The sequence below is a fragment of the Buceros rhinoceros genome, unplaced genomic scaffold, assembly GCF_000710305.1.
Source record: "Buceros rhinoceros silvestris isolate BGI_N320 unplaced genomic scaffold, ASM71030v1 scaffold9948, whole genome shotgun sequence".
NCBI classification, from domain to species: Eukaryota; Metazoa; Chordata; class Aves; order Bucerotiformes; family Bucerotidae; genus Buceros; species Buceros rhinoceros.
Genome location: NW_010428633.1, coordinates 24214 through 50711, shown reverse-complemented (window position 1 = coordinate 50711; position 26498 = coordinate 24214). Strand labels below are relative to the sequence as shown.

At 36.9% G+C, this 26498-nt stretch overlaps 1 protein-coding gene across 1 annotated transcript; it reads left to right on the top strand.

Moving 5' to 3' along the window:
• Positions 1-115: 115 nt before the first annotated feature.
• Positions 116-24587, top strand: LOC104498908 (1-phosphatidylinositol 4,5-bisphosphate phosphodiesterase zeta-1-like; the record flags this gene model as incomplete). The annotated part of the gene is made up of 7 exons (XM_010142346.1): positions 116-340; positions 2532-2688; positions 4349-4465; positions 16088-16260; positions 19278-19410; positions 21188-21337; positions 24502-24587. Coding segments are annotated over 7 exons (1041 nt in total), but the record flags the coding sequence as incomplete, so codon positions are not given.
• Positions 24588-26498: the final 1911 nt, after the last annotated feature.

Here is a 26498-nt window from a genome sequence, read left to right as displayed (position 1 = left end):
CACTTCATTATACTTAATAAACAGCTTTGAATAGGGTTAACCAATACCTAGATTGAAAACCTACGACTAATCCATACATAATCCCAGTTACTACTGTTTAACCTCTTTTCTACAGGCATTAAAATTCAAAATTTTGATAAAAAATAAAAAAGTTGGAACAATTGAGGAAAGTATGCTCCGGAGAGAGCTTGACAAGCATGGTGAGACAGGAGAAGTTTCTGACTTTGACGTTTTATCTGATGAAGATGAGACTGATGAAGAAACTCCTCTTTACCCAAAGGCTAGTTCCTCAAAAAGGAAAAGAGGATATACACCAACTACTCCTCGAAAAAAGGCAAAGGTAACTTTTATCTCAGTTGAATTCACCACATAGATGTATGCCAGTTTTTTGTTTGTTCGTTTGGTTTTTTAAACAAAGGAACATATTGTCTTCAAATAGAGACTAAATTTAAAAGGTAGGCTTTAAAATTACTTATGGCAATGTATTTTGAAATAATATATTTTAGCTCAAGTTTCAGAGTTTTCCTGATTCTTACTAGGCACTCCAAGCTAGTGCATGTTTTAGTACCCAACTAAAATGCAGCCCTTCCCTGTGCTCCCATCCTACACTCCACCTGCATTTTTCAAGCCTTGTGCTTGTGCCAGGTGCTCAATACCACATTAGATCTAAGATAAAGTTGCCCAAATGCTAGTTGGTCTCAAGACCCTCCTGGAACTACACATGGAGTACACTCGTATCAGTTCCTGATGATAAAGGACAGACTTAACTATTTCTTCCCACAATCCACCAATCTGTCTTAGAGATTTCAAAGAGTTCCCATTCCCCTATTTTCTCCTTTTCTGGATTTGTGCATGCAATTATTTGTAGAGTTCTGGTTGCTCTAAAACATTTTTAAGTACTTATAATAGAAAAAGTATTTTTACATTTATCATGTAGATACTTAACATTAAGTACTATTTTTGAAAAAGAGTGTAATAACTGGAGGTAATTCTCTTTTTGATAGTCACATTGAACTTACTAATTTTTTAAACCAAGTAGCAATTCTCTGCCATGGAAATCTGTTTCTCCATCAGGGTTCAAACTGTTTTGTTCAAGTTTTTCAAGCAGACAGGGAAGCATCCAGTATCCAATCACTTTTGCACATTATGCTCTGATTATCTGAATGGCAGGGCTCCTCAGGGCTCAGTGTTTTTGCTGAGAGGCAACGTCTCTTCCTCTGTGTCTCTTTTCTTCAAGCGATAAGGTCAAGATCTTTGCTTCTTTCTCTTTCAATCTGATATAGAAAGATAGTAAAGCAAATTCTGGGGAAGGTTGGAGTTCTTTTTGAAGCTGGGAGGTTTCCAGATAATAGGGTCACATATTTGTGTAACATCATGTTACAGACCAGAACACATACCACACACATCTTGATCAACAGCAGCAACAACATATGTCTAGTCATGATTCATAGGCAGAGGATAAAATGTTTTCCAGGGTCCCACTCTATTGAAGTGGGTGTATTTATCTTGAGGTCCCACTCTATTACTCTGTTGAAGGGTGGGAGAGTATTAGAACCAACAGCCGAGATACCTTGGTGATGCTGTTGGCTTTGGCTGTGCCACTGCCTTCCCCATCCAGAGAGCTGTATTATTCAGTTTTGTGGCAGTGAACTCCTATTGCTCCTCATGGGACATAGTCCCAGAATAATTAATGCACTTAAACTTTGTGTAGTTTAAGCACCAGGAGCAGTCAATCCCTATTATTTTGTTAGATGAGAATTTGCCTTCAAAAGCTTTAAAAGAATGTAAACATTATTAGCATTATCAGGTCTTTGCTGGCTACTACCACTGATTAGCTCACAAGTTCATCCTAAATAAAACGAAGAGGTCACATAGCACTTCAGTTTGAGAGATAAGACCCTGGTAAAACTTCAACATACAGCAGCCTTTTCTTTTGTTTTCTTTGGTAATGGAGGAATACTGAATAAAGACTTTGTCCAAAGAACTTTCTATCTTAATTAAGAAGAACAGAGTTTTCCTCACTTCAGAGCAATGCTTGGATTGATTTGCTTGGCATGGTAAAATATTCTCCTGGTATTCTGCATATTGTAGTTGAGTCTGTGCTATTGTTGTATAGATTCTCCTGCCTGTTTTGGTTTTTTTTTCCTCCAAGTACTGCCTGCCAGTATACCTTTTCTAGTGTATTAAGAGCCGTGAAAAGGGATGTAAATTTACATACCAGTCTCAGAAGCAGGGAAATGCTAAAGGTGTCCAACAGAACACTGGGATTGCTAGGAAGCATTGCAAGCATCTCTTCTTTCAGCCTATAACTGCTGTGATGAGCATAGAGACTGTAACCCTAATTGCCTCTGACTGGATCAAATCTCACTATCGGAAGTCGTATCTTAAGCTTAAATATTCATTAACTGTGACGCATTTTCCCATGCTTTGTGCAATCAAAATGATTTCAGTTTCTGCTGAATTGTTAATAATAATAACGAAATATGTGCTATTATGGTTTCTGTATTCTTCCATTATTTTATGATTATTAGACAAAGAAGGCAAAAATTGCCATTGAGTTGTCCGACCTTGTGATTTATACCAAATCTCAGAAGTTTGTGAGCTTTGAGCATTCCCTGGCTGATCAAAAGTGCTACGAAAATAATTCGATTGGAGAAGTTAAAGCACGGAAATTAGTGAAACATTCAGGTAATTTCTTTTGATTTAATCAGATAAAAGTTAGAATATTGCTATGGCTCACTGCTTAGGCATTGGTAGGGTTAAAATTTTATGAAATGCATGCTGTCCAATTTTATTCAGTTGGGTTTATAACACTGTTTTAGAAATATCTTATAATTTGCATTGCATTTTTGTATTTCAGTTGGTTTTGTGAGGAAAATTGGATTCACCTTGCTTTGATTTAATGCAGTTCTATAAGAACACATAGTAACAGAGAATACGAAATGTATGAATACCTTTTGATTCATCGTTTTCTGCATAAAATAATTTAGAAGTTACAGTCCCTACTTAAAAACGTGTGGGATAGATTTCACCCCCCTCCACGTATAGCCTGTAGTACTCACTGGAGTTGGGCATGCAGTAGCCCAGCTTTGATAACTGCAGATAAGAGAATCTGCACTGATGGAATGAATAAAGCCTATAGCAGGCAGTTTGCTCCATTGGACAGGATCTTTCATATCAGCCAAGCTGGACTATTCAAAACTCATTCTGTATTGGAGTGTCTCCATTTGGTGCATCCAATACAGTGCAGCCTCTGCTGTTTTAACTCCAGCTGTCTGCCAACAGCCTTAAGGGAATGTTAAGAACAGCGATCACTGACCATGAGAATGAAGTTTGCTACAGGCCCATTCATTCAGGGCCAGCCCAGCTGCCTCCACCACTTTGTGGAGATGACTCAATGGCTCTTTAGGTGAATGGTGCTCAGGCATCAAAACAAAGAAGCTTTTGTCAGCCATCCATAGTCACAAGTCCTCTCTGGTCCCTCTAGCAATCCAGTCAACAAATGTAGGTCTAAGAAAAATAAAAAAACAAATAAAAGGGGCTGAGGAGGGGATAGAAAAGATCAGAGTGATGACCCTGGAAATGTAAAGCTTTCTATTTAATTCCTAAAGGAATAGTGTCAATAGAAGTCATCTGAAGTTTTCCTCATCAGTATAGTTTATGCTTTTGTGGGGGGGAACACTGCTAGGAGGAAGAAAATCAACTCACTGGAATAGTTAACAATGTCTGAAAACGATAAAGGAACTAATAAAGCGTCTTTTAGAAATATGCTATTCACTGGTTTTGAGATGATTATTTGGTCGTTTTATTTAAACCTCAAACCAGCAAGCAACCTAAGATCATCTTAGGATGATTTTTTTTTTTCCTATTAAAGTATTAAAGAATGAGTGGGTTTTTTGACCGATTTCCTGTTTGTTTTTTTTTTTTGACCAATTTCCTGTGTCTTATTTTCCCAGGAGGATGAAGTAAGCATTAGTGTAAAATTTGTACATTTTCCTAACAAACAGGTGAAGAAACAGAATATTTCCATCAAGGAATGATTCTTGGTTATTGAACTTTTGACAGAATCTGTACTATACACAAAAATATTATCAGATTGAAATATACACAAAGTATTAATGTTTTAAAATAGAATTTTAGCCATATCTCAGTGGCTCATATACTAATGTTAACATGCATTAAAATGTCCTAAAATAGAAATACATTCCTATGATATACTCGTGTAAAAAAAAAAACCCCAAAACTTAAAATTGCTGGATCAGATTATTGTGTTTTTATTATAATTTATTCAAATGAGATCTCTTGATAAAAGTTTTTCTTATGAAGGTTTTATAATTCTGTTTTTCAGCTAGAGAGTTTGTTGCACATACTTCAAGATTCATTACAAGAATCTATCCCAAAGGAACGAGAATGACCTCTTCAAATTATAATCCTCAAGAGTTCTGGAATGTGGGATGTCAAATGGGTACGTACGTTTGCAGAGACTTTCATTCCTGGCTTTGCAGAGGCTACACATATACAAGCGCTTTTCCTTCCTACAGTATGTTTTGTGTTACATATTTTCCCTCCGTGGAATCACTTTCATTTTGTATTATCTAAACGTCTCCTTCAGTCTACGAATCCTAGTAATTTTTCATCCCCAAATCCAGGATTCTGGTATATAATAACTAAATGGAATATTATTGTCATCTATTTACTCTTGTAATTAATTACGATTGGGTGCCAACTAATTATAAATATTACTTTCTGTTAATTGTTGTATCTTATCCCAAATATGGCAGTTTATTATAATTCAATAATTTCTTCAAACTACTTTTTTTTTCCCTATTGGATATTAAGAAAAACACTAGTAAGAACAATGCCACACTTTTAATTTTCGCCCCTTATTTTGTATTACTCCTAGCCCTAAGTCTAAACAAAGCATGATTTTATCTTCTGAAACACTGTAGAAAAATCCCATATAGAAACAACTTTCAACAGCTAAAACAGGATTTTATTATTTTCTTCAAATGTTATCTCCTTTTTTATTAATAATTTTATGATATTTATCTGTGAATGTCCATAAGGAATGTCTCAATGATAACTTATATTTACCACCTGCCTCTTCGGGCTGAAATTATTATGTTAACCATGTTACCTTAGGTTTTGAGGTAAAAGCAAGCGTGCTATGCGTTAAGCACTGTACTGCCAAAAAAAATTTGCAATATACCCCTCAAGAAAATGAAAATATATTACATGCTTTTGCATGTTGTGTTAATCAAATTCCATAACCTCCATTCTTGTTTGTCAGCTGTGGCTAAAGTACAAGTAGAGCACATATATAAAAGAAAATGGGAATGGTATTTTCTTAATCCTCTTTTTTTTTATCCTTATATTTTTCTTTTTTCTCTTTTATGATTATTTCTTTAAAAAAAAATCTTCTTCAGCTGAAGTCTAGCACTCCTTATAGCTGCTTTGTAGTTAGCAAGAGAACAGAAGCAGATGCCTGTTTAGCTAAAGGCAGGAATTGTTGGAATGCAATTGTGTTTGCTTTTTCCTAAGATTGCTCTACAGCACTGGATTAGAAGAGGTGATAGAAAGATATATATGTGTAATTTAGGAATTTTTACAAAGCAATGAAAGCCTCATCTGAAGGATCTGTGGGTTTTCAATGGATTTGTGCATCTGGAGTACTGCAGATACAGGAGATGTAGGCACAACAATTAATATTGGTGCCAAGAATTCCCAGATTATGATATGCTACTGCATCCTACTCTAGCAGAATACCCAGGTAAAGCTGGGAGTTGCTGGGAGTCTCCAGTGGTTTCTCAGTTTCCAGTACAAAGCATAAAAGTTCCCTGAGCAATGAAATAACTTCTCTGTCTCTTCATTTCAAGTTAGTTTTCAATTTAAAATTGTTAAAAACAAGCATATCTTCTGTACTCAGCAGGCTTTGAAAAACCTCTCACCTTTAAGCACTTTCCCCTTTTTAATGGCTTTAGAGGCAATCTTGTCTTCATCTTTTTGTGTTCGTCAGTTTAAAAGATTCGCAGTTACAGAATACTTTTCTGCATCAGTCTGATACACCTCCTTCAGCCTCAGGAAAGTAGAGAACAGTATTTTTTGCATCCATATATACATTTTGTCTTTTATTCTGATTCTATACCAAGGCCATCTGAGGGATACTATGGGGTGAGCAGGGCAGTTTGCCAGAGGCTCCCAGTTTTGAGAGGTGAATGGTGTGGTCTCATCTTGTTATATTACAAGATACGCTCGTACAGAGATGGGCACAAATTTCACTTTACCTGCAGGGCTCTAGAGCTTATGTGCACCCTTGCTCCAGGCTTCTTTTTTCACTTGTTTTCTTTCTCAGCTCCCAAAATATCTTCTGTTTCAAGTTACCTCCTCAGAATTTTTTTTTACGGTGTACTAGTCCCAATCGATCATGCACATGCATATTATTCATTGTTCAACCCCCCTAATGTATCCCCAGCTACTTTCCTACAGTTACAGAACTTAGAAGCAGCATCATGCCTCAGCTTGTACTGCAAGATTGCAGTTCCCATGTCTGTAGCCCTGACCACAAGTGGTGGAGGACATCCCCACGCCTGAATTTCTTACCATTTGCTGTCCCCACCCTGAGCTATGCCATACTGTCAGTACCTTAAGTTGAGATAATGTAGGAAACAACGACTAGGGAGATTCGGCCACCCAGCACTGGCTGGTCTCTGAAAGAACTGAAATGTACTCAGACCCCCCATAATTCTCTCATTGTTAGAAATTCTGCTTCTCATTCTGACTGTTGTACTGAGGTGCAGTTTTACAGCTACAGCAGGAGTAAAATATTACTGGTTAGTTTAAATTTTGTTAGTATCTCTGTCATAAGTGTTTATGTATAGTACAGATTTGAACTGGAGCTAGGTTATTGCTGGAAGTTTCTCACCATTACTATACCATCTGAAATTGGTTTGATTACATTCTGTCCTTGCTGTCGATCCTCACTTAGCTTGATGTCATGCCACTGCTGGTTATTTACCTGGAGTGGTGCACTCTCTGTGTACTATCTACATTGCTGTTAAAAACTAGTGATTTGGTTTCATGCTTAGAGGATGTACTGGCCAGAGGTCCGTAATTTAATATTCAATTCATCTCTAAGGCTTGTCATACTGCTGTTTACTAGTTTGACTTCTAGCCTGTAAATCTCCACACTGAACTCTGCAAAGAATATCCATTTGTTAGATCTCAAACATTACTGAAGTCTTTCAAAATGACTACGTTGTCTGTGGACTCAGAATATACTTTAATGAGAAGTCATTCTAAACATTAGTATAAAAAACATATGATTTTCACTGTATAGGGGCTTTGGGCCTCTTCCTGAAAGAATTAAAACTATGCAGGAAGTGGTTAGATCTGCCCTCTTGGTCACGTCATCTGCATCTTCATTTGAAAAAACATTTTTCTCACGGGAATAGGCTGATTATAAGCAATTCTCCACATATATTATTTCCAAGACTTGGTCAGATCTGTTCTTGATTCCCTAATCTGTTTTAGATAACTGTTTGGCAGAAATATAACTGCACATCACAATGCAACTCCCAAAGCTCCACTCTGTGAATCTTCTGCTGATGTCCTTCCACTGATTTAACACAGATTTTTAAATTTTTATGTCTGTCTTGTGTCCACATAGCCCACAAACCCTTCCTGTTTCCCTGCCATTGCACTCTGCATTCCACGCACAGAAGTAATCCCTCCATGTCCCTTCTACCACTTTTCTAAAACTGTTCACGAGACTCAGATTTCTTCTATGTTGCCTATTCCCTTTCCTCACCTGCTTTCACCCTTCCAACACCTGCTAGCTTACCCTTCTCACATTTATGTTCCTTTAACATCCCTAACTGTTCTGGCCATGCCAAGAAAATGTATTAGGTTTTGTTCAAACTTACATATAATACTCCCTGTCAGGCCTCTGCATCATGTAAATGCTGAGAGTTGAGTTATTTCTTCAATTCCCTTAGCGATAGACTCAAATCTGTGCTTTCTTCTGTATCTTGCCAGCAATTTTCTCTAAATTGGTTGGAAAGTATTAACTTGGAGTAGCCTGGCACTCAGCTAAAAGCAGGATGAAATGGTCCAACAGGCTCAAGATTTGTTGGGGCTGAGGACAAGAATTACGTAATTGTGTAAACCTAATTTCCAAAGGAAGGCAAGTTAAAAAACACAGTAAAAAAGTGCAGAGTTTCCATGACATCGCTTTTGGATGTCACTGTGCACTCCATGTCCATTTTCTGAGACTCAGAAAAACAGGATAGGTTTTGAGGTGTTATGGAGAAAAATATCTACAATAACTTTTTTATAGTCTGGGAAAATTAGTATGCCTCCTGCATACAGCTGCAGTGTGGTACTGGAAAGAACTTTTTCGGCATATCCATATCTCCATTTGGTAAATAAAATGGAATGTAAAGATTTATACAGGGAAAGAACATTCAGGACAGTTATTTAAATAAACAGATATCAACTGTAGTATATTGACAGAAAAACAGAGAAGCAAAAAAAAACCTCAGTCAAAATGATAATAGAAATACTTAAATATACCTTTGAATATATCCTTTGCATGCTGTAGAAATCATTATCCATGTATCAAAACAGTATATAGGAATGACCAAAATGTGTCACATGAGAAAGCCATGATATGTCAGGTACAGAATTTTGTTTTAGAAGAGGCTATATAGAGCACATGTTTTCTGGAACACTCATAAAAATTTATACGCTACTGTGAAGGTTCCACTACTTGTACAATGGATTTTTTTCTTACCTTAGGTTTTGGGTTGGCATGTGACATCAAAATGCTGCTTGGCAAATTTGTCTCATGTTTTGTGGCTAAATCATTTGTGCAATAATATGACAAAAAACAATGGATAAAAAGAGGAGTGATAAAGAATTCTCTAACTTGTTCTGATTCTGACCTCTGAAGCTACCTAGGGAAAAGAAACCCACTTCTTTAGACCTTGGTATGCCTTATCTGTGCAACCTAAAATGACTGTGAAGTCTGACCTTGCTTGGGTTCTAGGTGAGGAAAAAGAGGACACAGGAACACTAATTAACTTTGGAAGTTTTGGTTGTTGCGTGTTTTCTGTTAAACTATTTTCCTTTCTTGATGGACAAATAGAAAAACAGGAGACAACAGATTTATTTTTTTATTTTTTCATTTCTGAATAAACAGATTATGTTTGATCATGGGAAGTTTAGATATTCTCACAATCTCACTGAACATTATACATTTTAGAAGATGTGATGGATTGTCAAATTTAGTAAAGGAATTTACAAAATACTGAAATTGAATTTAGGGAGAAGCACAGGCTCTTCTATTAAAAGATAGTGGAATACTACAATTTCTTACAGCTTTAATTAGCTTTTTGTATGAGACTTTTACACTCAGTTATTATTTTTACTGACAATTTTTTAGTAACAGAGCAAAAGTGTAAAGCAAGCATTTTCTATATTACGCATTTTTTCAACAGCCAATGCGAGATCTAAACCAAACTGAGAATATTCATTATATTATACCTTTGAATTGTTGTTGCTTGAATTTCTAGTGACATTTGTGAAGTGACCTGCTTGAAGTTTTTTATTTTTATGTCAGGTTAGATTATTAGAATACCTCAAAGCTCTTTGCAGTATATGTTATTGCAGTTAGATACTCAAGAAGTGAGCACTCCTAATCTAGCATTGTGATCCTTGAAACCTCGCAGATGTCTTAACTCTATGCCTATGACACGGCAAAGACAGATATATCACAACATTTCATCTTTGCTCATTCTGCATCTAAAAGGCTAATAATTAGTCTCTAGCCATTAAACAGAGCTTCAGCTATCTTTCCAAAATGGGCTCCGGATTTTGTCCCAAACTAAAACACCTCTTCCACTCAAAGGCAGGGGATGCATCTGATACGTCATACACCTCATGGCAAAACCACACCAAGGCTGTTCCGTACAGCTATCCTTGTAGTCCAGAGCTCATTCTTTGTTTGGGCTTGCTGTGGTCTTATCCCACAACAGACTCATGGAGAAAGCAAAGCTTTCCTGCTAGCTCTCAAGCCAGCCAATGTCCTGGAAGAATGAAATGAGAAGGCATGAGTTGGCCACTTCCTCTTGAAGTTTCAAGGACAGGTCATCATAGGTCAGCTGCAGAAAAGGCACAGGGGTCAATACCTATATTGTTATGGTCTTCCTATTATGGTTTGGATAGTCCGAAAATTCATCTTTAGGAAGTAAAAACTAGATCTTGCACAACTGACATAAATCTTACTAAATACTGTTGAATAGTGTGCTGTGGAAAGATAATACTAAGATGCCCAGCAAAGAAGTGTATTATTAACAAAGTCATGTAGTTGGAAAAATATCAACAGCTGTAATAGGCCACATGGTCATCGTGGGTTATAGAATGTGAAAAAAGGGTTGCTTCTCTTCATAGTGTTTGCTTTGATAAGTCCGCAGCCCAGTGGGACGGCTATTAGAACTGCAGACTCCAGATATATGATAAATCTCATACTTAATGTATAGATCCATTTTTGGTTACATTGTCCCTTAAATGTCATTGATTAGATCCTCACTAGCTGTAGTGGGATATCTAACTCGTGTAGACACCTGCAAGTTAGGAGGGACAATATCATCCTTATACGTGAAGCTACCTAAATACACTCACCTTTCCTTTGGAATGGCTCCAAGGGGTGGGAGGTTTTTTGAATAACAGCTTCATGTTTCTTTTGCAGGAACACCTCTAACTGCCAGATTTATGACATAGCTTTTGGGCTACTCTGGAGCCTACTTCTTTTAAGGTGGTTCTTTTTTTTCTTTTTTTTTTGGTGGGTGTAATACATACTGGAGTTTCACTTAAAAGCAAAGAAACAGAAATTTCATTTTATCAATTTTTCCAGCTATCATCACTGAACTACAACTACAGACAATTGATAGAATACTAAAAAAAATATATCTGAAATGTAATCAACTTTAAAGAAAGACAGAAAAATTTGCAGGGACGCAATTGCCTCTGAACTCCTTCCTGACCTTGTTCTAAACCCTGTGTTAGAGACCCAGACTAAAACAGGAGAGGGAAGCTGATAATATATTCTGTTCTTTCAAGAAGGAAAAGGCAAACAAATTTTAAATATTATTTTGGAAAAGTGTCGTTTTCAGACAAGTAAAATGACAACCAAAAGATGCTCAGACTTGCGCTGAAGTGTAACTTTCAGACTGACATATTAATTAAATAGTAAAAAATCAGTTAGATTTTATATTTGACAGTTTTTCAGGAATGCTTTAGGTACTTTTCCCATGAGAACTTCACAAGAGAGGATTCCTAATTGCAGATATGCTTGGATATTGGATGATTTTTAATCACCTGACTCCTTTTTTCCAGTAGAGCTACTTGTAATTAAGTAGGAACAGTGGCAGCAGTTACGAACATTAGAATGACTGAATTCTTAACATTTCTAATGACAGTGTCTTTAGAGCAACAATACTGAATAGGCCCAAAGATGGTAAGGACAGACTGACTGCACACGTTGAGCATGTGTCACACAGCTATGAGTGTTACCTAGTGCTCAGAAGAGTAGTCCCTCTTAATATGGCAGAATGCCTCATGATGTAAGTCATTCATAAATTAAGTTTCTGAAGAATAAGAGCATCCATTTCAAAATGTATCAGTGATAAGCAAAGACAGAAATTATAATTAAGCTTAATAAAATTTGGAGTCTGAATAGCTGAAGACCCATTTTATTCTGTTTGGAGAGGAAAAAAGAGACACAGATTGACCAAATTTTTTGGTCAGAAGAAGAGACGAGATACTATTTTTGTGCCAAAATTTATACTATCCACTTAGGTCTGCTGTGTGTTGTAAGGAAACAAATCACCAATTTTTGGGGTTTTTTTTCTGGTAGACATTCATAAAAATTGTTCATAAAGTTTGGGTGGGATCTCACCTATTCTCCGGCTTGTCAAGAAAGCTAAAGCTGCACAAAGATTTAAAAAAACTCGTAAAGCAATGGGGATGCTGAGGGCACTTAAAAGACTAAATTAGCAAGCACACAGGAATGGCAGTGGGGATCAGACTGACATGCCAAGATAGGATCAGAACAGTAAGTAAGGCTCAGAGCAGCCCAAGGAGGCTGCTGTAATTTGGCAGAGACTCTTAATTATCCTGGAAGTCTTTCCAGTTTCTTTTATAAACACAGATGAAAAAGGAGTTTAAAAACTGCCGTGTTGCACTGTTTTTCTAGGTTACATGCTCTGACCACTTTGTGATAGAGTGTGTTATCTTCCTTATATCTACAATCAGTGAGAAGGGTTTACAGGGTACTATCATATGCATTGGATTTTGCTTATGCAAACTGCATCAGGCTGCATGTTAGATTGAATAAAACTTTCAATTTATTAAAAGGGAAATATTGTTCGTTCTTGAAGATATTGTGATTGATAGTTAATGTTTGCACAAGGCTTAAAAACTAGTTTTGTATTTATCATTCAGGTGATGAAGGTATTACTGTATTTTAGTTTGATAGAACTTTTTTACTACTGATAAGAGATCCTCCTGCTCTGTATTACATGAATGCTTGCTTCTCTTAAACGAATGCTTGCTTCCTGGTATAGATAAGAGGTGACAATTCATCCTCATGTTAGAGGTTATATCCTTCCTTCAGATATCTTCATTTGTTTTCAGTGTAATCTGAAGACTGAATATCCTCCCTTTTCATCCACATTTTGAGTCAACTCATACTTGGTCACCATTCCCGCTGTTCAGGCTGTGGATGAAATTTTTTAAAAGCCACCTAAGCCCCACTGAAAAAAGTAATGTGGACTACTCAATAATGTAAGGACGTCTGAAAATATTTCTGTAAAATTGAGCAGTAATGGATTAGGTGCAGGTGTGGCCTGCGTGTGAGAAGAAAGGATAGACAATACCCAGCTTGGGAGTCCTAATGTGGAATGAATGCGGTGTCTTCAAATCCAGTCACATAGATCATCTCATAACCAATGACAGAATATGCCAGGTTATTAGAATAAACAGATTAGGTCCTGTCTTCATGGTATTTCTAAATCTTTGTGGAATTCTGTTCAAATTTTGACTAAGGCACAGAAGATGCATTGCTTTCGTCGTGAGTGGCCTATTTTAGGAACATAGACAATTAATTGGAAAGAGCTGAGAGGGTGGTAACAACACTGATCACAACGTTGGACATGTGATCTATTATATTTCTTTAGACTCAGATGAGTGAAGTAAATCATGGAGATAGGAACATAACACTGAGTGCTTTCCACATATGGCATTTTTGGAGATTGTATAAAATTCAGACATTTTGAGATGAATTTAAAATGCCATAAAATGCAATTAAGTAACACATTTTAAGCAAAATTGGTGACACATGTGTGCTTACCCACTTTTAAAATCTTCCTTTTTAAATGCAGAAAATATATCAAACCTTAGGGTTATAATATAGTTAATAGAACAAGGAAGAAAAGACAATTTGTAAGTGCCAATAGGAATATTAATTAAGAGGGAGCATCACAGACAAAAGACAAAAGACATGCTGTTTTCCTCTACTGCCTTCAAATCATAGCTGCTTGGAAATCTAAGAACCCCAGTACTCAGTTTGGTTCTTAAAAGCTTTTTCTTTCAGTCTAAAAATCAATTAGGTCTCAAATGGCAGTGCTTATGGAAGGTGCTGTATTTGAATACTTAGACTGAGGTTAGTTCTGCAATTAGTTGTGAGACTGACTTCAGTTAACTGCTTGTGATACAGAGATTTAGAACGAAACACACCCTTTGTATTCCTCTGTGCATTATGCATTGTTTCATCTTTTTGGAGCTAGGCTATTTTCTAAATTGCCTTTACATCCAGGGCCAACAGGGACAGCCAGGGCAGCTTTGGTACTTTGCAAGAAGATCTGAGTATTAAATACTCTGATCTGAAAGAGTTTCAGCCCATGGTTCCAGGAAGCCTTTGACCTGTTTCAGATGCAGGAATCACATCGAGGAATTCCTTTGCCCTTCACTTGTGTTGCAGAAGTAACTTTCCTAATATGATAAAATGGAAAATATTTTCTTTTGCTTGTTTCTGTTGTTGAATCAGATTTTCCTGCTTAGTAGCTTATGAAGCTTGGCAAATTTAGCAACAGTCTCATTATGTGCAATCATGTAATTTGTTTAATCATGTGGAAGCTGCTATTTGAAGCTATGACTGTTCGATTTGCCTAATTTCAGTTTACACTTTATAAACCACATATTCTGAAATTTATGACAAGTACACAGGATTTACCTATGGACTGAGAGGTCTTAGGCTTTCTGTAGAGCATGACAGGACCTGGGCTTCAAGGGACTTCAGCATTGCAGCTCTGTAGCATTCCTTGCACTGTTTGAATCTATGTATTAAGATAAAAGGGTCATATAGCACCACATTTGGGTCTGTTTCTGGATGATGTGTTGACTCATAAAAAACAAATTGAGAACCACTGCCGAAACTATACCAAGAGAATTCTTTACCCTCTTTAGAAAAGGCAATGATGTGCGATGGCCAATATGAAAATTTCGAGGTTCAGTTTCTGTTGTCAAAGGTAGAGTAACCTTAAAGTTCCTTTGCATATTGACATAGACTCTATGCCTGCATCTAAATTAGCATTTAGTTTGAAGCAGGAGTGCATATTGCATTTTGTTGTGGTTGGCGTTGGTTGTTTTGTTTGCTTGAGGTTTTTTTAGGCAAGGTTCCCAATTGTTCCTACTTACTGCATGTTGATTTACACTGTAAAACAATCTTAGCTAGCACAGATGGGATTCCTTTGAGATGAAACAGAAGATGCACTCTGGGAGCACTTGATGTATTCCAGCCATTAATTGGTAGTGAGGTCAAGGGACCAGGCTAGAGCTCTTCTGAAGGTAACCCCACTGAAAACACGCATCCTCCGAACATTAGGTCCGTAGTACCAGCTGCTTTAATCCACAGGTCTGTTCCTATTTGTGTCATTTACTACAGAATTTTTTAAACAGATCATCATAACAGAGAAGAAAACAAATAATTTTTTACAGTAAAACAGATCCAAATTTCTCGCATTTTCCACGAGGGAAAGATTTCAGAATTCTGCCAAATGTTTATTCAGTACGTTTATATTATCTCATAGGAACATGTAATAAGGTCCCCTTCCTGAATTACGGTGAGGAGTCACTTGTACTGCACAAAATCTTCATTGTTTTTCCTACCAAGCCATCAAGGAAATGTCCTTTTATAATTTTCTATTTAACATATGTCATTTTATCACTTTGATGATTTAACTTGTGCATTTTGTGTCTTGAATGTGACAGGAAGGAATAGGGGAAAACTTAATTAAACAGGTCTGTTTCAACGTTGGCTCTATCTCATCAGTTACAATATCCTGTTGATGAGAAGCGTGTTATGTTGTTTTTGCTGCTGCAGCAAACAAAAAGTGCTTTGAGCTGCCAAGGAAAGGAAAACCTGTCAGGTGTATATTAACAATAAATACCAGGACTGGAGGTGTAAGCTTGAAGAGAGTTTGCTCACCTAAATTTAAGAGCACTTTTAAAATCACTTCTACTTATATGTATTCGCACTGAACGTTCTAACTAAACTAAAGCTTCTTCTGAGTGACACGCCTTTGTGATGAATTCTGCACCATAACTAAGGTCGGTCACAATCCTGCGTATTAGCCTTCTGTACCAGAACTTTGTAAGCAGGTTCAGGGTGCGGGGTCTTGCCACTGTGTAGAGAAACTAGTATGTGAATTTATTCCTTATGGGGAAAAACAATCTCTCATTTCATGTTCCCCAAGGCCTAATTTCAAAAGAAAAGGGAAAACACACAACACACTGCAATGTGAAAAAAGATCTATAGGTAATTCTTAAAATGTGGCTCAGTTCTACATGGTGATCTTCTTTTGCATGTGAATTGTTAATACTGCTATATTTAAGAGAAATAACCCAACCTTGAACAATATATGTATTTTAATCCCATTTGCTTTTGGTTTTACTATTGTTTTCAGAGAGTTGTTTTATAAAATGGTATAAACTCTAATTCACTAAAATCAATATTAACGTAATTTCACAGTGGCCTTAAACTTCCAGACACCAGGAATACAAATGGAATTGCAAAATGGAAAATTCCAAGACAACGGTGGTTGTGGCTATATTCTGAAACCAGAGTTCTTGAGAAAGCACAATTCAACATTTACCCCATACAACGTTGGAACATACAGTGTACCAATGTGTCTGTCAATAAGGGTAAGCTTAGTTAGTTGTTGGCTTGTTCCATAAAATGTGAAAACAAATGTTATATAGGTCAGACCTGTTTGATATCTATTATTGGTTTCTCATTTTATCTCCAATCCTTGTTGCTGGGAAATTTAATATTGTTTTCTAACAACATGTTAAAATTCTCATATATTATCTGCTTCGATGGTTTCCCATCTATAATTCACTTTAATTTGCTAAAAACATGTAGGTGTTCAGAAGGAATAAGAGTTTGTAAAAATACGTGATTTTTCATGATGTTGTGTAAAGAAATACAACTTACATCATGTCACAAGTGTAGCTGACAAAGGGACTTCTCAGTTATGGTTGTGGGGACTGAACCCTGAAAACTCAGAAATCAAATCTGCACGTTTGCCACTATTTTCTCTAAGTATTAGTAATACCACATGTACTATTATAATGCTAATTGACAAATGGAAATGTTTAAACATACGATAGGAAGCTTTATGCTTCTTTTAAGATTTTTTATCTTTCTAAGCACACATAAAAGACTATTTATCATCCTAAAATGATATAAATAATTATAAAAAGGACGAATGAATCAATAAGCCTTTGAATTATTTCTAAATCTCTCAAATTAAAATCTGATTTAAAGATTAATTAAAATCTGATTCTTAAAAATGCTAGAAATACATGTACTTTTAAAGTAAAGTAATGGATTAGGAAAAAAACCCCTTCATTTAAGGTCAGGTAGATGTTTTGTAATTCTTCGCTAGTTAGAAAACTATGTTTTCCCATTGAAAAAGTGCTGCTTCCGATTACAGAGTACACTACTTGCATAAATGCTATTTAATTAGCATAAAATTAGTGTATAATTGCTATTCTGTTTCTTTCGGAGAAATAAATAGTGGAGCTAAAACATTATAACTATTATAAAATACTTACCTAATGCATGCACGTTATCAAGAACGTTTTACTGTCTAACAGTGAGCATACCAATAATGAATAGACATTTCTGGATGATTTCCAGCACCCATGCATATACAGCAGTTATTTTAGCCCTTATTTGTATAAATTCGGAGTTAAGATGAGGTAAAACCCTCGTAATGCAGGTGACAGACAAAATCATTGACCATAGGAAGGAAATGTCTGACTTTGGAAGTTGGAAAAGAGAAAGGCAGCTTTTTTGGCTAAGAACATAGACTGAGGCAACATGCTGGGTAGCGCAGGATACAAAGAAGCAATGGCGTCCCACCAGCTGAGGAACTGTGGGCGCAGAGAGTGCCGTTCTTAGGGTCAGCAGTAAAAACTAGGCCGTGGTAGTTGAAGACGGAAGAGTCAAGAGCAGGAGTCAAAGGGAAAACAGATCCTACTAGTCACTAACTTGATGAATGCAGAAATTACTTAATAGAGGCAAAGCTATAAAACATCTAGGGGTCAGATCTCTCAGACTGGCTGTCAATGAATTAATGAAGAACAGAAGTGAACACAAAAATCACACAGGGCCTGGTTTTACTTAATTCAATATCCTTCTTAACCCAATGTGCCACAATTCCCACCAACAAGAAGCTTCCTTTGAAGCAGAAATACAAATAATCAAGGTATTTCACACGGAAACTTCTGAGCCTACCATGCTATTTACTACTCTCTCTGTTTATCTGCTTTGCCTTGGGTCTCAAAAATTGGTTGGATTTATGGATTTGGGTCATACCGTGCTGAAAACAGCTTGCTCTTTTCGCCCTATGAGAAATGTGTAGCTGTGGGATAAGAGTGGGAAGCAGGACTCAGCCAAGGTGCTGAATTTCAGTCATGATATTCAGGGCATGTCAAAGAACCTCACCTGGTTCTCAGAGCACAGTCCATCAGTGCTTGCAAAGCTTTCTAGTGAAGGTAGGAGCTATTTTCTGGGAAGGAAGGGGACAGCTAAAGGGTTTGCTAAGCCACTGTTCTTGAATGTTTCAAGCTAGAACTTTTCATGGAGCAATATGTTACAGAAGATATCTAGGCAAAAGGTGGAAATTGTGGAGTTTGTTTTTTTTCGCGATTGACAGAGGAATAAGAATCTGTATCCTAAGTTTTCATATTCAGTCCTGAGATCTGGATCTTAAGAGTCATATCTTTCACCTAGGCTTGCAGGCTTGTATACCTCTCTTGATACATTCCGTACATTGATTTCTAAAAAGCAGATTACTGTACAGTTGTTTATTCTTGCCTAGCTGTACTGAAATACAGATAGAAAGCAGACAAACTCATGACTTTCACAAATCCTTTCTTAGGCTGGGTGCCAGATTACAGGGCAGCCTGAGGCGAGATTTCCAGGTAGCTAACTAAATTAAGGACAAAAACATCAAGGAGACTATTAAACACAGAGTTTTTACGTATTACTGTGAAAAAGAAGGAACACAGGTGAGGTCAGCAATGCACTCTGTAACACAATGGTGATGTCACCATGGGTGTTAGCACTGGTCCACTAGACGCAGCTTTAACAGGAATTCATGAGCTTGATCTCAGAAAATACAAAAATAACGAGACAGATTCCTCCAACATTATTGTTTTGCATGGTAAACAAATACAACTTTAATGGCTAGTTATTTAATAAAAACTTAAATCTGAAAACTATTATTGAAAGCATGACATCAGATTATTTTTTACAATGAGGGTGGTGAAACATTGGAACACATTGCCCAGAGAGGTGGTAGATGTTGCATCTCTGGAAATGTTCAAGGTCAGGTTTGGTGGAGCTCTGGGCAGCATCATCTAGTTGAAGATGACTCTGCTCACTGCAGGGGTGTTGGACTGGATGACCCTTAACGGTCCCTTTCAACCTAACCCATTCTGTGATTCTATGATTCTATGAAATTAGCCAAGAATTAAATGGGAACCACCATATTCTTAATTTTCTTTTGTTTAATATGTATTTTTATACAGTTTATGTCTGGTATGTGCTTTTTATAGTAGTTTCTCATGGAATAGTTTTTGCTACTATGGCTATTGTGTAAAGTTCATTCTTACAATTATTTCAAGACATTGCAACTTTAATTTTCCAGCTCATCAGTGGACACCAGTTACCACCCAGTAACATGTCGAAGACTAACAAAGCTGACCCTAAAGTGCAGATAGAAATTTATGGAGTGCCAGAAGATCAAGCAAAGAAAAAATCTAGTGTTGTAAGAAGCAACGGTGAGCATCAGTCTTATTCTCTTGACTGTGAACAAAGCACACTATGCTATAAGGAATCACCATTTTTTCATCCCAAGAAGTTGTTACATACTTATAGAGACTGAAATTCTTTCTCTCCAGACTAGGACGTTCTGGCGCAAGATCTGTAGCAGAAGTTCATGTGCCTATGTGCCATTTTTGTAGACTATTAGGTTAAGGAAGCACAAACTCTCCTGGTTATTAGCACTCTCCTGAAGATGGAAAATGTCTTTACCTACTGTTGTGGGCTCATCCTGGATGTCAACTCAGTCCCACACAGCCACTTGCTCACTACCCTTAGGGGGATGGGGGATTGAGTCAGAAGGACAAAAATGAGAAAACTCTTCAGTTGTGATAAAGACAGTTTAATAGATAATGCAAAAGCTTCACATGCAAACAGAGCGAAATACGGAATTCATTCACCACTTCCCATCAGCAGGCAGGCAGGTGTCCAGCCATTTCCAGAAAAGCAGGGCTCCATCACATGTAACAGTTACTCGTGAAGACAAATGCTGTAACTCTGAACATATTCCCTTCCTCCTTTCCCCCAGCTTTTTTTTATGCTGAGCATGATGTTATATGGCTTGGTCAGCTTGGTTATGTGGCCTTTGGTCACCTTGGGTCAGCTGCCCCAGCTGTGTTTCCTCCCATCTTCTTGTGCACTTCCAGCCTACTCGCTGGGATGGGAAGGGGGGTGTAGCAAAATGAGAGAGAGAAGACCTTGACACTGTGTAAGCACTGCTCAGCAATAGGTAAAACACTGGTGTGTTATCAAGGCTGTTTTGATCGCAAATCCAAAACACAGTACCCACCATATGGGTTGATATGAAGAAAATTATCCCTATCCCAGCCCAAACCAGTACACTAACTGGTAAGTTTAAAGACATCTTTTTCTGAAGAAATTTCTGTGATTTCATCCCTTAACTCATAGGAATTTTCTAGTAGGACTAGTCCCTTAACTGCTTGACAGGTGAAGCGTGTACTCTTTGTAGCTGTCTTCGAGCATTCTCTTACCTTTATCATACGGATCTGGGTGTCTAAGACTGTACATTCCCTGTGATCTCTTTTCTTCTGTGCCTGTCTTCTGTTTTTCCCTTCTCCATTTCCTTTTTGTAGATTGCTGCTGTTTTAAATCGACCCCTGAATTTCTTTTCTCTCTGTATGAACATTGCTCAAGGCGAAGCACCCCCCTCCTGTTCCACATCCTCTCTTTGTCTATTTAGTCAAGTGATTGCTTTATTACCTTAATTTATTTAGCTCCTGCCTCATTTCCAACACTGTAAAAACAAAAACTTCACCAAAACCAAGAAACTGGTATGGCTATATGAAAATTTAATTTGAGCATATACGAAAATTTAATTTAATCTTAACCTGCCTATCACTGTCTCATTTGCTCTCTTCTAAGAGACACCACCAACTTTCTTAGTATTTTGATTTACAGTATGATGTAGCTAATACATGACAAACCCTTCGAAGGGGCTGGCCTGCATGCTGTAGGCAAGTCTCAAGTTCTGCATGTTTGTTGCATTCAGAAGCTTCCCTCTGAGAGTTTTAATTCCCTAATCTATACAAAAGATGTGACGTATATAACACCGACATCAGTGGGAGTCTCACAATTTATTTAAATGGGCACAGAAACCTCGTGAAAAAGAACAAATCTTTACCAGTGCAGACTAGCGACAGCAGACCCAATAGTTCACATATTAAGTAGAATAAATGGAATAGTATTTTGATACTGTGTATTTTCTCTTTTCATTAGCTTTGAATCCTAGATGGGATGAAAATTTCAGTTTTACTATCCAAGTCCCAGAACTGGCATTAATACGCTTCTCCGTCGAGGATGAGATATCCCTGGTTTCAAATGAATTCCTTGGTCAATATACCTTACCCGTGCTGTGCCTGGGCAAAGGTAGTATCTTTATGTGAGCCACATATAACAGCTCAAAAAAAAATCTACAACTTTCCAGTCTATTATCATTACTGTAGTATTGATTGAGAACAGCATTATGTTTATTTCCTAAAGGAGAATTTTATAACCACAGGTAAAAATTGCACTCCATTTTTTTCCTAAGTCACTGTAGTCTCTGAATGCAAATCTATGGTGTAGAAGTCAAAAGAATATTAATGACAGTTAATTATTCCTACTGCAGTACTCCGTTCTAGATAGTAACTTCTCAGATGGATTTTAACTCATTATAATGGGAAACAGGAAGAGAGATTAGTCAGAACTACTATAAAGGCATGGTTTTGTGCTCTTTCTCAGGATCAAAACACAATATAAGCCAAATTAAAACAAAACAAACGCAGCACTCCCCCCAACCCACGACCCTGCCCCCACAAATCCTCAAGTAAACTATGTGCAACTTTTCGGAATGAAGAATGAAGAATATAAATTAAGCAAAATATTTATGTTATTTTTCTTGGTAGTGATTCTTTTATTGCACCAGTATAGCTTCTGGAATTTTACATGATTAATAGGTTGCACATGAAGAGCAGACACAGAAGTCAGTAGGCCAAGGAGAAAGGCTTATGTAAAATGGCTGTTTACTATATCGAATTTCCAAAGCTATTTCTGACAAAACAAACAACTAACTTTTATTAGTGAATGAAGATGTGAAGGAAAAACACTGGAGCTGACAATGGGCACTATGCCTTTTTTATTAGGCTTAAGTGGTTTTTCAATAGCTTTTTCTTTCCAGGTTCTGAAGTCATAAAGCTGTTTGTGATCCCTAGCTAAGGTTGAGGAATTACATAAGAACAAAGATATTACTCTTAAAGAACACTTGCTTTCGCCAATATAAATTTTTACACTGGTCACCTTATATTTTCCTTTTTTTATACATTTCAAAATAATGAAAAAAATCCCACCAACCTGCCAACTCATGTTGTCTGAGAAAAATTAAATCGCAGACACTAGAGCTTACATATGCTTGTAAAACCATCAGTTTGGGTGCTCTTTTGGTTTGGGTTGTTTTTTTTTTTTAAATAGTTTTCAGTGTGTCTCTAATGTGCCTGTATGATTAATTTTGGTCACAAACAGAGATTCATATTTTGGAATGTAAAAGCATGCAGACTCTACAGGAAAGATTTTGAGTGGAGTAATTCAAAGTGCTGTGAAATGACTTTAGTCAGAAAAATTAAAAACAGTGCCAAATAAATTGTCCCAATTCCCACTTGACACAATGTTAAAAAAATGTTGGATGCCATCAAGATGCCCAAAGACATAAATAAGATTCTTCTAAGAGATGAACTGCAGAAAATATTGCAATGCTTAACATCGAGACCTCTGGATTCCAGGTCTGGAACCATGGCTTTGCTTTAGGTACCTAAGCACCCTAAGTAGTGAAAGGGGAAAATAATTTTTCTTACAGCAGGAGTTGCAACAGTCTAGATTTCTTAGGAAAGAACTGTCTAAACCATGCAGAAGAGAGAGTTATGTTTTAAATCTTAACTCTTTACAGCTCCAGTTGCTTTAACCTGCACTACAGGACTGTCCCTCCTTCTCTAGGATTCATGTCACTGAGGTGTCCACTGAAGGCAAGCTCCTTCCAAAAGCCGTTTTCTCTTTGACAGGTAGTGGGACAAAGTCGTACCATTACCACCCTCCCCTGCATTTTCTCCAGAAAGCATTCAAATGTATATGGTCACTGCCCGCCTTTTCCCAGCAGCAGCCTTCCAACTCAGTTCTAGCTTACACTGGAGAAGCATGCTTGCTGCCCCCCTCAGCAGTATTTGATTTTTCATGCAGTGATTAAGTATGTATACTCAGAGGGTCTGAAAGTGAGAATAATTCTCTAGCTGAGTAGTAAAGGCAAGAGGAGGAGGGTCCTCAGTTACAGTCTTTGTCCCAGTGAGTCTGACATGTAGAATACTAACACAGGACGGGAATTCCATTATTACCGCTATTGTCATTGAAACAATGACTAGTTAATTATTTCATACAAATTGGAATAAATTAAATTAAAAAGAAGTTTTACTTCTCGTAGATCACTCTTTGAAGAATACTCAGTAGCAGCTAGAACACAGTCTTTAGAAACGAGCCTTAGTCCTTGAAGTGCATCTTTGGACAGGAAATAAACGAAGCCTTCCACATGCTGTGTGCATGCTCTAAAAGTTATCTCAAATGCATATTGCCTGGATTCAGCTTTAATATCTGCTGCCCAGAAGTCAAACCTTAGATGCCAGGTGAACTTGCATGTCTTGTAGAAGAATCAAGAAAATTTAAACCCAAATAAATGAGGGTCCTAAAGACTACACGCACATCCAGCACCTAAAGAAGGATTTTGAAAATTGCAGTTCTGAACATAGATAGATACTTATTCATAACAGATACTTTCTTAAATAACTGCGGTTTATATATACATAGAGAAAACACGGAACATTTTTTTTATCAAAAGTGTCATTGTTTATTATTATGAAGTTATGGACATTTACAGTCATATAAAACAATATAGGTTTGGGGTTTTGGAGAGGGGATTGTTTTGTTTTCTGAGCAGGTAAGTTATTTAAGTTTGAAGTCGAGAACTACAGCTTCTCCAAATGCTTCAACAACCAGGTGAACATGTAGTATCTGAATATGTCACTCGTATGTAAAAGGAGATCCTTAACAGATGTCACAGTAGAAGATCTTACAAGACACTTTTTTTTCTGCCTCGGCTGGAGAGCATTACTGCTGCAATACCATTTTTCTCTAAAGCACTATCACTGCTGTTATTTAATTTGCTATATCAGAGCAATGCATGCAACACATAACACTTCTGGATGTAAAATATATGCTTTCTCCATGTTTAAATATGACTGTGCTAAAGTCTTCAGTTTGAATTAAAATCAAATCCTGAAAGACACCGAAGTTTTTCACTCTGGGTCCAGAAATGCTAGAATTGACATACTGTATATGTACAAGAGAAAACGAGTAGAAATGGGATTTGGGTACTGTATCATTTCAGTTTATTTTAAAGAGTTATTTAGAGAATCACAAATTATGACTTATTTGCATAGCAGATCATAAACCCACTCCATCATGGTATTTGCATTTGTGGTTAATACACTAATAAAGTGTTATTATATTTACAGGTTATCGTACTGTTACCCTACTGGCCAAAGATGGTGGCGATCTCAAACCTGCATCATTGTTCGTTCATGTCTCATACTATCAATGACACTCTGCAGCAGCAGCCCTCTTAATAAAACAACTTCACCAGCCTTGAAACAATTCAGTGGTCTTATTTCCAGAGAATATTCCATATTCTCAATGATTTTATTAAGCTAATGGAACTTCTTGTGTGAGTAAATGGTATCCTGGATAAGCAACGGCTACTGACGCTGGCCTTACCATTATTTAGGAATAATTCATAAAGACTGAAGTTTCTTGGACATTTTTAAAATTCAGTTAATAATTTCATATGCAGCTAATTTCAAAATTATGATTAATTACTAAGTGAGAACAATATAACAGTTATGAGCTGAAACTGCAAAATTGTGAGCACGATACATTGACATTTTTATTTGTATTGAACAAAATTTCTTATCATTTTATCTTTCCAAGGGAACAGGAAAAATTACACATACAATATACCCTTTAAATTTATAATAACAACAGCTGCTGTTTGGACTATACCTCATTAACCTCCACTGTAATTTTGCTACCTGGAAAAATAGTTTTGAGAAAAAAACAGTTCTTAAAATGCTACAAACTCAGATGCTAATATTGTTACCTTTTTTTAGCTTATTCTTGAACCTCCAGCTGCTAAAGACAGACAAATAATTCATGGACTGATTTGTGAACGGCTGTGTTCCTCATAGCATCAGGGAGAGCAGGATACATCTTACTGTGAACTCAGGAGACAGGGAGCACAATGCTTTGAGGTGGACTTTCAGCAAAGGCAAGAGTTGATTGTGCGATTTAAGATCTCTGAGAACAATTTCTTGCCTGACATAGCTATCAGTGCAGCTCTGGCTCATAAAACACAATTTTCCCACCTTCCTTACCTAACTGAAGTATTGTTGAGCTTCCACAGGCCTAGGTCTATGCACTTAATTGCAGATTTGTTACTCAAATATGGCTTGTTTTGTTTTTTTTTTTTTAAAGTATGTTACATTGGTTGATTTCTTTCTTTATCACCAAACGGTATTGCTTATGTTTGCAGACAGTTCCGATCATATTATATTTTAATGCTCTTTTTATTTAATGTCATCTTAATGCTATTTTACGTAATGTTACTCCTGTAAGATGGAAAATCAGGGTATGTGTTAAACAATGGTTAGAAAATGTCACAGGAAATAACACCACTGGAAAATCACGTTATAGTTATAATAAGGAAAAAAACCCAGTAGACTAAGAAGAATCTAAAATCAATATTGAACTGTATGGTCAGGTAATTTGATAACATTGTAAGCTGGCCTTGTCTTCTGTGCTTGAGTGACAAGTCGCTCTTTACCCAGGAGACCCTATAATCTAAAATGTTAGAATTACTGATCTTTGTAGTGATCATATCTGTATGCTAGCCAATATCCCTTTCACGTGATAAATATTTTATAGCTTTTTTCAGCTCTGAAGAATACTAACAATATTAATATTCAAGCAAAGTTTCCCCCACCTCCCTTTACAGAGGAGGAGTTTAACTTCCTTAGGTGATCTGCTGTATCTATTGTCAGATAAAAACTGACCAAGTGACATAGTCAATTGGTTTGATGTTGAGAAAACTCCAGCTTATTTATTTTCCTAAATAAAACACCTAGTCCCACTTTTTATACCATGTTACCTTTCTGAAGACTGATTTGTGGGTGTCCTTTGGGGGAAGAAGGCAATCGTCTTCAGCTTCCCGTATTATTATCCCTTCTGTTGACCACTTTTCCACCTTGTAGAAAATTGTCAGACCTACTCACTATATGGTAACTTAAAATTTTACAGCAGATCCGATCACAAATCAACATGTCTCCTCTGCCTTAAAAATGGGCCCTTGGATCTGGAAAGGTATATGCACATGGTCAGCAATGTATGTCCAAGATGTTGGAAATAATGGGCAGTTCATTATGGCGGCTCACGTGCTAAATGTTTAAAGATGTGCTTA